Here is a 16,750-nt window from a genome sequence, read left to right as displayed (position 1 = left end):
TTCAGTACCAAAGAGGTCACTCTCAGTTTCAAAAAGGCTAGTGACCACTGTCCTAAGGAAATTTAAAATCCAAACGTTTTTGTATGGTTATTAAAGAGTTATTGGCCACTTGTTGCTTGGCAGAATTCATAGGGTTCAATCGTAACTGCCCAATTGACCAATTAAAAAATTGCATTGTTAACCACGCCCACTTGACCGTGAATGACAAACTCTGGGCTCACGGCTCTCTGGCCTGAAAACCGGAAGTCAGACTCGAATAAATTACAGTACGGTACAGTATAACAAAAATGATTTTATAATAAACAAAACCACTAAACGTTGTCAGACAAGTTGTAATACACATAAACGTTCTCAAAGGACAACAACTTGAGTTCGTGGATAAGGTGCAACAAACGGAAGTAGCAGCGAGCGGTCTCGAACAGTGGCAGCTGACAGCTCGCGCTCTGTGACGCAAACACGTCACTGATGGCGGACCGCACACTAGCCCACAAACACACACTCGCCAAGGGACGGAGCAAAGTCACCGGGACACACTCGAGCAAGCCCAACTTCTGTCGAACCGAACGCGAACCTTTCCGGGTGAGACCGTTAGCAGTAGTACAGTAGTTTAGTAGTATGTGGGACGGGACGGTACCGGCTCGGCGAACAGAAGTGGAGTGAAGCGGGCCGCCTCGGGGCTGACTTGCCCGCCGCATGTTGAGCCAGCAAGTTGACGGACAGAAAAGTGGCGTCGAGTCGGAGGAAGAGAAGAGGAGCCGGGCTTGGATTTAATATCACTTCGGGGAACCCTCTTTCCTGCAACTATGAAATTCGCCGAGCACCTTTCGTCCCACATCACTCCGGAGTGGAGAAAACAGTACCTTCAATATGAGGTAACGGTGATTTATTCTCTCGCTCGGTTTTTTTGTTAAGACGAGATGACTTTTGGGCGCTCCAATAATATTTATGCCTATTTTGTGTGAGAGGCAGTTGTCGACAAAAAAGTTTTTCATGCCAATTTTTAATGGAAGGGTAATTGACTTATCATTAAGCTTTATTACTATTGGTTGGCAACATTCATTCATATAACACATCAAATTAACAGTTGAATTAACCACCAGAAATTAATGAATGGTCTTTACTTAAATGATTTATATGCTTGCACTGTGCACTATGAATAATTAATCAATAATTTTGCTTTTTGTGTGTTTACTAAAAAAATAATATTGCCAGAAATATAATTTAAAAATCACTTTTACTCTGCATAAATCCTTTGTTTTAGTCCAATATTGATTTCGACTTTTTATTTGACCAAAAACAAAATATTTAATAGAAATTGTGGATTTTTTTTTTTTTAAATCTACACACCCACTTCCTTTGTTTGTACTTGAGCAATATTGATAGATCCAGATTTATTCAATGACTCTAAATCTTCTGTCTGGTTGCTTATATGTGTCTTTTCTGTTTTGCACACATGGTCTTTGTTGTGTCTTGTATTTTTTGGGGGGGAAGAAGTATTTTATTATGCGCCTCTTGCTTCTTGCCAGCTATATGCATTAAGAGCTTTGGAGCAAACGTGCTGTGACAGAGCCATTCCATTTAAGTGTATGAATTATAGACAAAGACCCTGCTCACCTCTGGCTCAGTGGCCTACAGGAAAAAAAAAACCTTTTTGCACTTGTTATATTTCGGAAACAACCATCCTATCATTGAGTTGCATAATTGTTAACAGTGAATAGTTGTCTCCGTCTGTTCGTGTGGATGTTGTTTAGTCACTATGTGACAAAAGCATGTTTTGGCGGCACTTGGACAGGTGTGAAAATGTGTGATTCTGTATATTTGTTGGACACACTGGGATAAAAACAAACCAACTATATAACTATGGCTATACAATTCTTATGTGGGCTCTCTGTAATATATTCCAATCTATAAAGTGAGCCAAGGGACAAATGTATGGTGTTATGTACAGCCATTTTACATCTCCGCTCTCCATTTTGTCACTCACATGAGATGGACGGTGATGAATCGATTCACACTCATTTTTGTACTCATGTACAATACACCCTTCATAATATTTATTACAAATGATATTTATAAATGTAATATAAGCATATCTGTGATATATGACTGGACACATGAACTACAGCATATATACGTATGTCTTTCAGCCATCATGGTTATTGTTCATAAAGACATGCTGTTGTCGAGTTATGCAGAAGTCACTGTCGTTTGTGTTTATCCTTAGACTGGTTGTTTCCATAGATTCGTATTTTGCAAGGGTGTGGGCAGGGCCGTGAGACACCTGCTTCACCTCAAGCTATAATCCACATAGGGTGCTGCATAAGCAGTCCGCCAGTTTCCATGCAGGATGCAAACAATGCAAAAATACAGACAGTATAAACAGTACATTTCACCCCAATCGTCACATATTCTTCAATAAGTCATTTTAACCGTAAGTCAAGCTTAAGTATTCAGGGCCCGATTCAGCAGTTTGTGTAAAAGCATCTCTCTGATTGAAAGTTAGTTTTATGTCTTCCTTTATTGTGCTAGTTGGATTTATTAACCTCCGACCCAGTTTCCAATCTCCTCCTCACTATTGTGTCTATTCAGACTGGCCTCGGTGTTCGCAATAGAGATAAGAAGGGTGCAGTAAAGTGGCCGTTCCGGGAAATATCTCAGTTTTAGTTAGCGTGGCCAGCGCATCTCGATACGAAAGGCATCGACAAGTCGATTGAGTGATGGCCTAATTAGGTGCGAGTTGATCCTGTGGGATTGTATGTATGATTCTATATGCTAAAAACGTGTTTGGTACGCAAAGGCCACTCTGGCGGCTTCTGCCCAAGAAGAGAGATGCAGAAATGAAGTCAATAACCATCAGTTCTAGGCTGAAATCCAGAAAGATGACTGGCATTTAGATAACCATTCATTTGATATCTCATTATATATTCATATCAAAACATTTGATCAATTGTTTGTTAACTTTACCAGGAGTCAATTAAGGAATTTTAGTCAAATTCCCATCTGAAGTGTCTTATAAGTGCATGTTGTTTCGAACAGACGTTATGTATTTGTGTGTGTGTGTGTGCGCGTGGGCGAGTAAGGCCATTTACCTCTGCGGTCCAATCACTCATGTACCTTCCATAAAAGCCATGATGAGAAAGAGTGGAGTGGATGTGAAGGCTCACATTTACAAGTCAAACTAGCTGAGTGATGATATTTGGATTTTAAACAGGTGCTTGTGTGATTCCATTTTGACGACAAACGTGCATCATTCTTCATTCAAGTTGATACTTATGTGATTTATCAGCATGTTGGAACAATGTGAACATGATGTCGACAACAGGCATTGGCAAGGCAACTGCAGAGAAGCTACCCCCTTCCCAAGCACCCTCCCTCCTTCCATCCTCACCTAGTCGTTCCTCCCCCACTGGGAGGACATCTGGTCCCAGACCTGCCCTTTCTCCCTCTCCTCTCCTCCCTCATCTTTCACCATCCTCCCTGACATCTTCACGGGGATCCACTCGGGCTCCGAATCACTAGAATGGGTCTTTTGGAGCTGCAGAACTCTTCAGGCAAACGGTTTCATCTCCTGCATGGCATCAAACATTCACAGAGGATTATTAGAAATCCATAATGTTGCATTGACTCCAGACTGTGTTTGGCGCTTGCACGAGCAAGTAGTGTCCAGTACCGGTAAGTATGCATTACATGAATGCACAGTCATTGAGAGCTATGGCCCCATTAGGCTTGGATTAGTTATTGTCTACAGGTTTCAACACTGATTACTTGCAAGCCTGCAGGTTTATCCCAATTCCCCAAAGGGCTAACCCCACATAACCCCCACACCTTCCATTTTCTATCACTGCCATCACCATGGCAATGCTTCCTTCTTAATGAACACCTCCCTGGCCTTGATTGGATCTGAATATCTATTTTCCTCCGGTTAGTACTGGGAGTGGGTTGCATTGGTGAATTGCTCATGTGGGTTCGCAGCAGAACTTTATGTGCAACAATTCAAGCTACCACTAACAGTCTACTACTTCCACAGTCACTGACTCTGAAATCTTAGCGAGGTTTTCATTAGGGTTTTTTTTTCACTGCCAAATATTTTAGAATAAATTATTTTATTGGTTATTCTACTGAAATTTTATTTTGCATTAAAGTGTAATTATTATTACTTAAAATTTATTGTTCTTTATTTGGCATTATTTAGTGATTAAAAGCAATTAAGCAATATCACATGAGAGGATTTGATGCACACACTAACCCTTTTCAATCTCGATAAGTTTGGTTTTCCAAAGTAAAAGCAGACGTTTGGAAATGTCTTCATTTGATTAAACACCAATTTTATTAAACACCTGCTTTCATGAAGGACTACAGAAATTGGAGAATGATTACTGTTGAGAAGCTGAAATCAGAATACTTGGACAATTAAGTTAAACAATGGATCTAAACAATTACTCACTTATTAAAATAGTTCTCAATTTATTTGGTAATCAATAAGTTGCCAATTACTTGATTAAGTTTGACACCTCTAATTTTCATGAATACTTTGATTTGTTATACACTTGCATGCAACATGAATGTAAAAGTTGAAGACCCTAACATACTTTTCAATCTTCTAGGATGATTTAGCTGCAAACTCATCTTTATTATCAATAAGAAACATGATCCAGTTGCACTCCTCTGACTGCCGCTGATCTGTTGCAATGAGCCGCCATCAATTACATCCACTTTCATTCATCCATTATCGTTAGCGATCAGCCTTCCTGCAGGGAAGAACTTCATTCATCTGCAGCAGCTAATCTCTCCCTTTTAGCGTTTTGTGTCAGTGCATGCCAAATCTGCTGTAAGATTTTACTCTTGATAAAATATTAGCACATCACGCAGTGCTGGCGTCAGGGGGGGGAAACCCAAACAAATGGCATGTTTGTTGAGCCACATTGCATCGTCAAAGAGAGACCAAATGTGGACTTGTGAGTTTTCAACTCTATCGCATCGATCATTTTTTTCAAAATCTAAACAGAAGTTGTTTGCAATAGATTGTCTTCATGGTTCAGCTTGTTACCACCAGCCAATTCTCTGTATTATATTCCACACTAACAATGGAAATTAAAATGTATACACACCCCTCAAATGGCAGATTTTTGTGATGTAAAAAAAAAAAAGAAAGAAAAAAAAAAGACCCAAGGCAAATCATGACAATCAAAAAATGTGCAACTCAAACGAAAAAGTAGCGGCTTGTGCTGTTAATTGTGATTAGGGAAAAAAAAAGCCTACTAGAACATCTGAACTTTATTTTTGTTGAGTGGGAGGCACTCTAAATTGTGGCAGGTGTTTGCTGGCTCCCATTTAAGATGTGATTGGATTTGATTGGCTAACCCTGAAAACAACAACAACCCCAGTTAGGAGAGGGTGTGCACACTTGTGCAACTACATTATCTCGGTTATTTTTACTTCCCTTCGCAATTTCCCCCCCCAATTGATTTGTACAGGTTATAGGTCACATTAATGGCGGAACTAGTTTTGAAATAAGCATCTCATCATTTGTATTTTTTGTTTTAATTGTTATTTTATTTATTTATTATTGAATTTGTACAGGGGTATGTAGAAATGTATTACCCACTGTAAGTTCAAACCTATGATGTATAAAGTACATCATCTTCTAGACTTATGACCACTTCATGTAAGAAAAAAAATATTTGCACGCTGGCTTTACTATATATTTGTCTCATGCATTTTTATACCATTATTATGTTGCTTGAGCTAGTGTTGAAAATCTGTAATTTGTATTTCTTTTTTTTTTCATTAGGCATTCAAGGATATGCTGTATGCAGCCCAGGACCAAGCCCCGTCTACAGAAGGTAAGAGGATTCCTTGTAGTAAACAAACTTCATATACACTTACTTACGTCTGTGCCCAGTGCCTCCTGTTCTGGGACAGTTTGGGCATCCCCAAAATAACCCCCTTAGATCCGCTAAAAATAGTGTCAATCGCCACTAACGTGCTGCAGGCTGAAGCAACCTGAGGCTTCTCAAATCCTCACGGCGTCTTTATTTGAATTTAAAAGTTGCATTTGTTGTATAGTTGTTGCAGTTGATGAAAAGTGGGTCAAAATAATGCCCAGCAAACTTAAGTGTCATGTCCTGGTAAGTCGGCATGTCACAATAGAGTGCAAAAACTGCCCAGTGCTTGTGAGAGATAAAATGGCTGTCATTAATATTTGCCACCGGACTGAAAGAATGTAAAGCATTTGTTTTAATTTTAGGTCTGTCTTTAAGGTTGACTCAGCTGAGATATGTTCCAGCACACACGCGACGCAAACAATGGATGGATTTTTAAATACACAACATTCTTTAGTTTCACAGCGGAGACGTTGTGATGTGGTTATCGACGCGTCTGCGTGCCTCCTACCGCGCAGTTTTAGCCGAGCGTTCATGTAAATATGATGTGATTCAATCTTTTAAAGGAGGTGATCTTACACAATTAATGACTGTGGCGGAGTTATTTCTGTTTGTGCGTCTGTAAGCTTGAACACTTCACACATTAGTGCTGTCTTTATTTTAAAGCAGCTGGCTGGGTCATTAACTTTTCCGGTGGTTTCGTATGACATCTGGATGTTCGCCAGCTTCTTTGCGTGCTCCTGGCAGGGTCAATGTGATTTCTCCGTGGCACCACACCAAGAACCACCAAGAACTCCTCTGACAGCGCAATTGTTTTGAATCTCATTCGATTGCGCCTGTAGCTTACTTAGCAGGTATGATGGATGGCTTCCAATCTTGGGTTGGCGCTGCCATCATGGGTCAAAGGTTTAACTCTTTAAATTTGTCACAAGATGAGTAGTCGTGTGTGGCTGACTGCTGTTGAACAGGATCAATCAATCAGTAGAATATCACACCCTGTCGCCAACCATGCAGTCTATATGATGATGTTTTAATCTTTCCCCCGATTCAGAAAGAATACATGCTTGAGCATCAACAATACTATTTACTGTGTAAGATATTTTTGTCATGTATCTCTTGATGTTCTTACCGTAAATAGAGAAGCTGCGTAATGAGCCTGCAGTCGATCCCACACCAGTGTTGTTATTGTCTCGAACCAAGCACATTTTTCTCTGGCTGAGATATTGTTCCTGAAGACAAACATGGTTAAATATTGTGGCAACATTTTCTGTTTTTAATACACTTTCAAACAAGATAAAAGTTGAATAAAGGCAAATTGTATTGGAAAAGTATGATATGGGATGGAAAAGACAAATACAATTAATGTAAGTTTTATTACACAGTAGAACCTCTAACATTCTGACACTGTTGAGAAGGCACTGCATACTCATCAATTTAACTGATTATATTACATAAAACACAAAATAAAGCAACAACTGAATGGGGATTTGTTTGCCACGTTCATCCTTATTTCTGTTTGTGCAAGATAAAAATGTTCTCCTCGCAAGATGTACAGTAATTAAGAGAGCTTAAACTGACAAACAAAGACATGCCATTACGGCATCTATAATCCGCCGTTTGACCCTCTCGCCCCTCATTACGATCATTTTGGCCTTGTCCCTTTATTGGTTGTTGTGCGGCTGAAATGAATACGCCGCCGTCCCACATGTTCCGAGGCAAGCCAGATGAAGGCAGGAACAGCTGGTTGGAAACCATTATCGTCAGTTCTATGCCTCAATCTAATTCAATTAGCCCCGCTGCCTATTTCCAAGCTGAGACCAATAGCGCATAATTAAAACCCGTCTTTAACAAGAATCTGCGTGCAAGTACACTTACTTGCCTGCACATCCCATAAATTCTCGTATTCATGAAGCATTTTCTAATCTTTTAAGTCATCCCCCCTGACTCATTGCTCCCGTAACCCATTCATTGTGCTGCTCCACCGACGCCTTCCCATATCATGGCATGTGATGATGTCGGCTTGCACATGCACACATACGCGTTGTCCGTGAAAAGGGAGTGAGTAGCCCACATGAATGATAAGCCCAGCAAAAGCCAAATTGTAGTGAGTGTGGTAGGAGTAAGTTCAAAATAAGAGTTGTAAACCTTTCTGTCTTTTCACGGCTCTCCTGTGGCTCTTCTGTCAGCAATATTCCTTCAGGGCTTTTCATGGTTTATGCAGTCAAATCAATAGTGCTATAAAAGAGTGGAGCCAGGGGTAAAAATAGGATGCTCATATTGCTATTTGCTTTATCAATTACAGTAAACATTGCCGATTTTTACTGTGAATTTATGTTGCCTTACGTTACAGTATGTCACAACCCCGTACTACTAAATGGACATTCACATTTGTGAAGTATGGCGTCGGTCCCCTGATTTCAGCCACAACAGACTTTGTGCCTTTATTCAGAAGAGGTAAGAGGTGTGACGTGGGTTACTAAAATTTGGTCATTTCTAGCAGTAGTTTTTCTCATCATTGCAATAGAGCAGGGTGGTAGAGTGATAGCTGGAAAAATACTGAATTTTAAAGTAGAATCATCATGTCCTAATCAATATTTGAATGTCTTGTACCTTCCATCCAGCAGTTATTGGGCTCCTCTATTCTTGTTCGCCTGCCATTTTATCACCTGTTGTTGATGAAAAATGATGCAAAGCTAGTTGAAGGCTGATTGGTATTCTGCAGGGGTATATGATGGAATATCTGTTATTACCGTCGCAGTGGCAAGTCTTTGAGGCTAATCTTGCCTCCACATTTCCATTTTCCTGCATTGGGCACATCAGAGAGATTGTTTTTTATCTTAAAAATGACCAATATACTTTTTTCAACGATATGTCATAAAGACAGACATTTGTTGCCGGGTAGGGAGTTGGCTGTATGTAGTGAGATAGCTGGATATGCGGGCCGCCAATCAAGTAGACAGATAGGAGTGCTCAGCAAGACAGTTTCAGAGAAGCCGGGATCACACATCAGGCTGCATTATTGATGGGATTCTTACTTCCCAATGCTAATTGTTGGCTTTGGTTCAGTAAATTTCCTCTACATCCTGGTGCCATTACACAATAAGATGCATGGAATAATGGACCGAGTTGAATGTGATGAGCCTCAACACACCATTTTCCAGAGAATGAGAATATACAGTACTGTATATTAAGCTCTTATGTAGGGTTGCTTCAACTGTACCAAAGCAGGTTTTGGTCCCATGGAAGATCCAACAAAGCAGCACAGGCGGGAGGGGGCTTGTCTGATGCAGCTGTCTCTTTGATGAGGCTTCTACGGGTATTAGTGAGGAGGCGGGCATGAGAGGGTCAGGGTCAATGCAAGCCTGGGATTGCTCTCCCAAGGTCAGGAACTAATCGAATGGAGGTAATGAACGATGAAAGGGTGATGGGTAATTGGTCAAAAAAGCTGTCGAGCCGTCAACTGGTTTCTGTCCGATGTGACAATTATAGACAAAATGAAGCAAGAAATGGAACAAAAACAACGGAGAACGACCTTAAATGTATCTCATAGCTTGTCAATGACCATTCAGGCAAAGAAAGGCTTAGGCCAATAGAGAAGAGTGGGAGAGAGATGCTTCGGGCGTCAGACAGACAGACAGAGTGAGTGGGAGGTCCCTGGGCTCATCTCCAATGCATGTTGCCCTGCATTAGCACTACAGCCATCTTGCTTGAGAAGGAAAGAGAACCTTCACAGTCTTATATCCATCCATCCAGCGATCCATTATTCATCAGTGAATTAGATCTCGCCTCAATGAAGTGGACGGGAAGAAGCATGTACCGGTAGATCGGGTGGGGTGAGGGGGGAGTACTCTTTCAGACAGAGTACAGACTTTGTATGGTAATGTTGCTCTGGTGTTTTAAAAAAAATAGGTATTTGTCAGGAATAGGGGAACGATTTGCACTAGTGTAAAAAAAAGTAGCGCTCACCTAAAGGCAAGTCAAAATAATCAGTGAAGGGAAGATGTGGTATCACGCAGTGATGCTGTTGATGCGTTTGGAGATTATATTGGAAAGGGGTTAAAGAGAGGTCTACCTCAGAAGGTCAAGAGCATACTTCTCATCTTTTTATGTGGGTTCCCGATTCCCGAAAGGTTATTAAGACTGAAGGCAATTCTATGATTATGGGGCCTTGTGTACATTAACATCTCAGCCTTGGTTATAACCTCCGTGCCTCCTTATGAACATTTCACCTTATGTCAGATAAGGGCAGACTGCTGATCTCTTTCAAGATGAACCCTAATGCTTTAGTCAAATTAGATTTTTAAATTTTCAAATTAGATCTTTCTTGAGCCTTGACTCGAGTAGGGGGGGAAGGAAAAAAATCCTAGAAAGGTTGAATAAACAGAAAGTATAAATCCTCTAAACTGGCTGTTTGCCAGCTGCAAAACAACCAAAGATCAACAGAGAATCTGAAGCATGGAAGGCACATGAATGTAAGATTTGTTGTATTTAAGACTCAGCTGCGGAAGTCTCTGGGGTGTGTTTGTTTAGCATTAGTAACCTCTCGAAGTATGTCATCAACCTCTTCAATGAGGCAATTCATTACTTTTCATCAGAATTGAGCTTAATAAAGAGATTTGGCTGCTAGCCAGTATTGAACCAGGATCTGTTGCATCTAGCCATCCAGAGACCGCCCACAATCAACATGGCCGACAGAAGGGTGGTTTCCTGTATGGGTGTCAGTTGATTTTAGCTTTAGTGAATGTAAAGGTTATAGAAGATTCTTTGGTCCATAGACACCAAGGGCATAGTTTGAACTGAGGTGCTCTTGGCCGAGATTCTCCCTCTTTCACCTTTCCCCACTAGCCTGAATTCACATTGCATTCGGCCCTTTTAGGTTTTCCATCAGTTCATCATACACGAGCCAAATGCACCAGACTTAGGGTGTCAAAGGGCTCAAGCAGGACCCGCAGTCACATTTCTACTCGGCAGTTCAGTTCACACCATGATGTAATTGTGATCAGTAAATTGTAAAGTCTTGGACTTCAGAGATTTTTCTGCATTTCTTCATTTAGTACTGTACTAGGAATTAGGGCTGATCGAGTTATACAAACTATGTTGTACAATTCCCTATAAATCCCATTCACAAATGTAGTAGATTCTACAGTTCACCACAGCTTAATGTGTGAACAATGTGAGAATAGATGAGAATAATAATAATTAAAAGCATGCAACCTTTCCCATGCTTTGGTTGTTTTTTATCTTCTCACACTGTAGCTGTGCTCGTAAAGGCGTGGGTGTGATTGTCAACTATAGGTGATGACAGCAGTGCCATATGCTAAGATATTTCTGCTGTTTTTTGGCTCTGCAATTAGAGCCAACCAAGGAAATTTAATCATCACACTATCCTCTCTGCTGTTAGCGCATTGTTACAAATGTGGTGGAAAAATGCCACACTCTTGAAATAAGTCTGACCGATCAGTTCCCTAATTTCTTTCCTGCGCATCAGAGGATCTATTTGTCATTGGCGGTGTCCTTCACTGCGGCATTCCTGGGAGGCTGCCAGAACCTTCTTCACATTGGCTGGAACGTAGGAAAATGCTGTGAAAATGGACGTAATCATACGGAACACATAGCATCTCCTCTATTTCATTCTTTACAAATGAGCGCGTGAGAAGTGATGATGATGGTAGAGTTTGGTGCGGATAGTGGTATATATATATATATATATATATATATATATATATTATATATATATATTATATATATATAAGTATATAATGATGACAGACATGAGGGAAAGAACCGAGGTGAGATTGGTGGTAATTGGAGGGCAGGAGACAAAAGCCTCAAGGGACTCTTCTTCCCCAACCTTATAATACATCACAGCAGTGAGAAGTGAAAATAGAAAGAGGAAGAAGTATCAAGAGGGTCTGACTGGCTGCAGGTTGTAGTTTTGCCTGAGCGCATATTTAACCAATTTCTAAAGATAGTAGTAATTTCCTAAATTAATTGAGGATTCTCAAGGGCCAAGAAAAATAAGAGTATCCTTATTTTCCACTGTCAATGTCTTCTTATCCAAGGACAAGATTAGTGAGACAAATCAATAATTCACTCCTGTTGTTCTCGCCCAGATTGCCTCTGCTTCTATATTAAATGTTGAATTATTAACAGTGTGTAGGATTGGCAATATGGAGGAGCACCCTCTTGAAGCCACAGCTAAAAGGAGCGTTTGATTTGTTTTAAGCAGAAATCAGAGCACCTCACAACCACTCCTATCTTGGAATCACACTCATATTTCCCATCATTGTACTGCGAGACACGAGTCTGGCAAGTGTTTATCCTTCCGGTAAAGTCCTCTCTCATCCAGCTGCCGCGGAGAACATACATATTTCATCTACCACTCACATGTATTTATAATACCAGTATGTTGTAATGACTTCAATGTGGTCAAATCACTTTAAGAGTCAAATCCTATGTATTTACTGCATACGGTAGTCGGACGTCTACCTGTCCTTAAGTGGTCTTCTCTACTGTATCATGCAGCGAGAGAGACCTGAGTGTCTTTTGAGTAGAACAACAGTTGTCTCTACTTTGCATATTGTCCTGGGGGCAAACTGCACAGCTTCCCCTTGACAAGTGCCATCTGATAATTAGACCTCATAATCACCCTATTAGTATGCAGCTCAATTGAGCGGAGGACTGCGTATTGTTCCCCCGGCAAAGAACTGCAGCCTTTTGTAAGAGGATTATTATCAATATCTTGTCTGGGATTTCTTCACAATACGTTGTGCGTTTTCAATCTCGGAATCTCGCATGTTACTTCAGGAAGCCTTCCATGTGGAGATCACTGGTCGTTTCTTTTATTTCAGCTGTCACACAAAACCGAGATGAACTTTCACAGTTACCATGGCACCAAAGAAAGAAAATGGAGTCATGTGGGCTTTGTTTGGTTCCCGGGGTATTCTGGAGGACTCTAGGCTGGTGTGCTAAGGTGAATTTTAATAGCCTCTGGTGAAACCATGCTGTTACCACTCAGGAATACTTGGGAGCAAAACGCACATCCGTCCATTTTCCAAACTAAAATTGAGTGAAGTTTTTGCCATAAAATTCATATTCCTTCATATTCTTATTCCCTGCATATTCCTTCCAGCGGATGAACTAGATGTATTCTTCACAGTTGAAAAAAAAATACACTGACCAACCACAGTCATGGTTCATTGACAGTGCTGGAGAGTATTCATTCCAAATATATTATTCCTAGTCTTGTAGAACTTAAGTGCCTCAACTCTTTTTATTATGTTGTCACTCACAGCTAGCTAAATGCGATAATGTTTTATAATCACTAAAATTGAAAACGTATAATGACATTTGAAAAGCAGTTTTTTCACTTAATCTTATTAGATTGTGCAAGTGTCGTGGCCAGTGAGTGTAAATCTATATATACAGCATGATCATCATGACTGATTACTTTCTCAAATATGCATAGAAAGATTACATTGATCGGTGTATACGATTTCTACCTGCACCGTGCCTGAAGTGTCTGCTTGGATTTTCAATCACTTGGCGATATTGAGTGTTTGTTGTTGCTTTTCACGATCAATTTTGTTAGAGAGGTCACTTGGGGATCCTGGACTTATTACACTACTATATGATTATAAGACACATGCCATATATTTTCTTTTATAACCCTCTTCAAAAGTAATATATCGAAACAAAAAGGTCGAAAGCCAATTCAGCAATTTCATAAGGCTAAAATATAATCTCTCACAATGATACAGACAGTTCTACACTACTGAAAATTATGCAATGTTCAAAAGAAAATCAAGTTTTGAGGTATATTCATATCATCTTAAATCTCATTCAATTGTGCAAAAGTACATCATATTGTGGTGGATGGTTGTACAGTGCAGTATATTAGTAATTGTGACACTGGTTTCTAGTATGGTTAAGGCAAAACAAAAAAGCTTGTTTAAGAGACACACTGTGGCATTGTTGTAGAAGTGCAGTGATTAATCAATTCATCAACAGCTAATCGATTGTATTATTTCTGGCAAACGATTAATCATTTAGAGACCTTGTTTTGTTTTAAAATGTCAAATTCATGGAATTTCAGCCTCTCAACAGTAAATATTCTCAAATTTATGTAATCCTCCATTAAAGCAAAAATAAAACTACTTCTACTTTTTTTCATTTTTTTTGTTGCGAATAGTCTGAAATGTTATGGACCAAACCAATAACTGAATCACACACAAATGTCCCATTGCATATATCCCAATGCAGAATCTTTCTCTAAAAGTGCATGAAATGAATGACAATTTTCTATTATTTTAATTTCTAATATTCTCACTCCTGATCGTTTAATAATGGCCACAAGATGGGGGACAATACTGTTATCGTGCCGCCGTCGCGAGTACCGATACCTTAAAATAAGGCCTTGTATCGGCCTGATACCGATACCTGGTATCGTTACTCGCCCATCCCTATTACATATCCAAGCAAACGGCCAAGGTTAACAAGTAGCAGGATTTGTGTTAGAAGAGTCATTGTGCTGGGGGACTTTAGAAGGCTCAGTTAGTTTTGGTTTGTCTGCTTTATGTCTCTCACACACGCACGCACACGCACACATAAATCTCCATGATTTGTCAGTGTGTTTGTTAGACTGTTTTGTCTTTGCTGCATGCTTCCCTTCAAGTTGGTGTCTGTTGTCTACTGTGACTCTGCTGAGGGACACACACACACTCACATGACATGTCTCTTAGCTTGTTTTGATTACAGGATGGCCTCAAAACAGCGGAACCCACAATCATGAGCCTGCTTGTCAAATGGTGGTTTCAGTCACCTGTTGAAATGCTTATCAAAGTTCATGCCGTTAATAATTATTGCAATGAATTCACCCTTCATGTAATCAATAATATGACTAAATGATTAAAAAGTTCTTTATTGTTAAAAATAGTACTTCCTGTTCACGTAGTACTTCCTGCTCATGTAAATCACGGTAATAACATAATTCCAAAGCAGCACAGGGTCGGTCAATATGCTCCTAATCGGATTGGGTCAGGAAATTGCTCCTGATCTAATAATGTCACGTATTGGATTGCCTCTTGCATTGCCTGAGCAGTAAAGGTAGAATGGACCGTATGATGCTCTATTTGATTCATTGTGTTATAGTAATAGAAAAGGATGAGAAAATAAACAATATTTGATAACTTGCAGAAAAGATTGCAGCATCGCTATATGAAACAGTCACCTTAGATTTACTACGTTAGTAGTTTAAAATGCAGTGGTAACTTATCGTTACCATGTATAGTATAAATATAATACATTCATAATGTAAATAATACACAAGGAAGAGATTCAAAGCTAATTGGTTCGGTAAGTTACAGCAACATTAGTCTTTTTTCCCACAGGTTAAAGAATGTATATTGTTTGAAGTATTTTTGCAATTGTCTGTCTACATGTGTTGTGCACCGTCAGTGTTCATGTATCCGTTGCCTCAACATTAATGCTAGTTTCGCTAAGGCATTTTGCGTTGTGTATTAGCATTAAGCTAGCGGACTTTAGTAAGTAGTGTGGTTTGGTAAGAACACCGAGTGTAGTTGTCTTTGTTTTATATTTAAAGATTAACTGGAAACGGCAATAAATGTTTGTTTGTTTTTTTGTCCACTGTGTGCTATTTTTTTAATTTACATCTCATTTAAAAATGTAGACGGAGCCCTGGCGCAGAAATTTTAAATATTAATTTTTTTCTACTTTTATTCATTTCTTCTTGGTTCTATTTTGACAAAGCTTTGAAATATTAAAGAACATCCAGTATGTCCTCTTATTAATTCCTCGTTGATCCTAAAACCACAAAAGGGGCGTGTGCAATATGTCCCCAGCATGTTGTAAAATGCAGATCATCTGCAATGTAACTGTGACCTTTCAGGGCTGCACCGTTTAGACAATACATCTAGAAGTGTTTCAAAGAGCTGCAAGACACCATTCAGAGTTATTCTCCTCTCTCGAGGAAAACGTCTTGTTTCATGTCTGCTAATCCGCGAGCTTCTAAAGAAATGTTACGCAAATGTGTGTTTTTCCGTGTCGTTTCTTCTCCGATTTCAGTCCATTTTGTCCCGAAAATCAAGTTGTTTAGTGCGACTCTTATCGAGGGGCTGCAGCTGCTGCTGTGGCGACCTTGAAGAGCGTCTTCACATTCACAATTCACACGCGCTAATACGTTCACGCACCTTGATTCTCCTGCAACACCCAATGCACACAACGCAACCAGTCAAATCATGTCTGAATAATAGCAGCAATGTTATGGTAAGAATACTCAGTAGCAATTGCAGTTTCATTAGGTTTGAACACAACGAACGAAATGACATAATTATAATTGTGTGTACTTATTTTAACACTGTCTTTTTTTCTTTCTTTTTTTTAATTCACGTGAACGGAACCGTTTTTGTCTCCTTTTTCAAACGGTCTAAAAAGAGCATGGCTATCATACACAGTAAATTTTGAAGAGTAAATTTGACTCTCTTTAGAGAGAATTTACTGTGTATAATATTATCGGAATATCATATAACATAGTGCGTGATGATATGCCGTAAATGTGGCAACTCGTGCTCAAGTTCAAATTAAGCCAAGCTGTCAGTTCGCTGGTTCTAATGTTACCTCTTCTGTTAGTTAATGGATGTTCTGAATTTCTTCTACCGCGACAGTCCGTCTTTACTGTGTCTTGTGTAGTTACAAGAACATTGCGCAGGCGTCTATCCCTCTTAGATTAATGGCGCCGGTTTGGACTATTGACACAACGCTTATCTTGTTTTTATGAGTCCGCGGGGTTCTATCTGTAAACCTGTAAACACATGTGTCACACACACAACATACTAGACCTCGACATATAA

General features: G+C 39.7%; 1 protein-coding gene and 1 long non-coding RNA gene across 3 annotated transcripts in view; one reads left to right on the top strand and one right to left on the bottom strand.

Annotated features, from left to right (window-relative positions):
* The first annotated feature begins 424 nt into the window (after positions 1 to 424).
* The window catches only part of xpr1a (xenotropic and polytropic retrovirus receptor 1a), a 54,498-nt gene continuing 38,172 nt past the window's right edge, over positions 425 to 16,750 (top strand). Inside the window, exons 1-2 of one of the 2 annotated variants that reach the window (XM_077583422.1) lie at positions 425 to 872; positions 5,792 to 5,843. In XM_077583422.1, coding sequence (XP_077439548.1) covers positions 804 to 872; positions 5,792 to 5,843 — 121 coding nt within the window. In that variant the 5' untranslated portion in view covers positions 425 to 803. The remainder of the gene's footprint in view (positions 873 to 5,791; positions 5,844 to 16,750) is intronic. The other variant, XM_077583420.1, reaches the window with a different exon arrangement.
* Positions 6,724 to 16,750, bottom strand: part of LOC144062251 (uncharacterized) — a 43,303-nt gene continuing 33,276 nt past the window's right edge. The window contains exons 11-12 of the long non-coding RNA XR_013296361.1: positions 7,012 to 7,111; positions 6,724 to 6,839 (exon numbers count right to left, since the gene is read on the bottom strand). This is a non-coding gene — a long non-coding RNA (uncharacterized LOC144062251). The remainder of the gene's footprint in view (positions 6,840 to 7,011; positions 7,112 to 16,750) is intronic.

The sequence above is a fragment of the Vanacampus margaritifer genome, chromosome 13, assembly GCF_051991255.1.
Source record: "Vanacampus margaritifer isolate UIUO_Vmar chromosome 13, RoL_Vmar_1.0, whole genome shotgun sequence".
In the NCBI taxonomy this organism is placed as follows: Eukaryota; Metazoa; Chordata; class Actinopteri; order Syngnathiformes; family Syngnathidae; genus Vanacampus; species Vanacampus margaritifer.
Note: the sequence above shows the minus strand (reverse complement) of the source record. Positions and strands in the feature narration are given on the sequence as shown.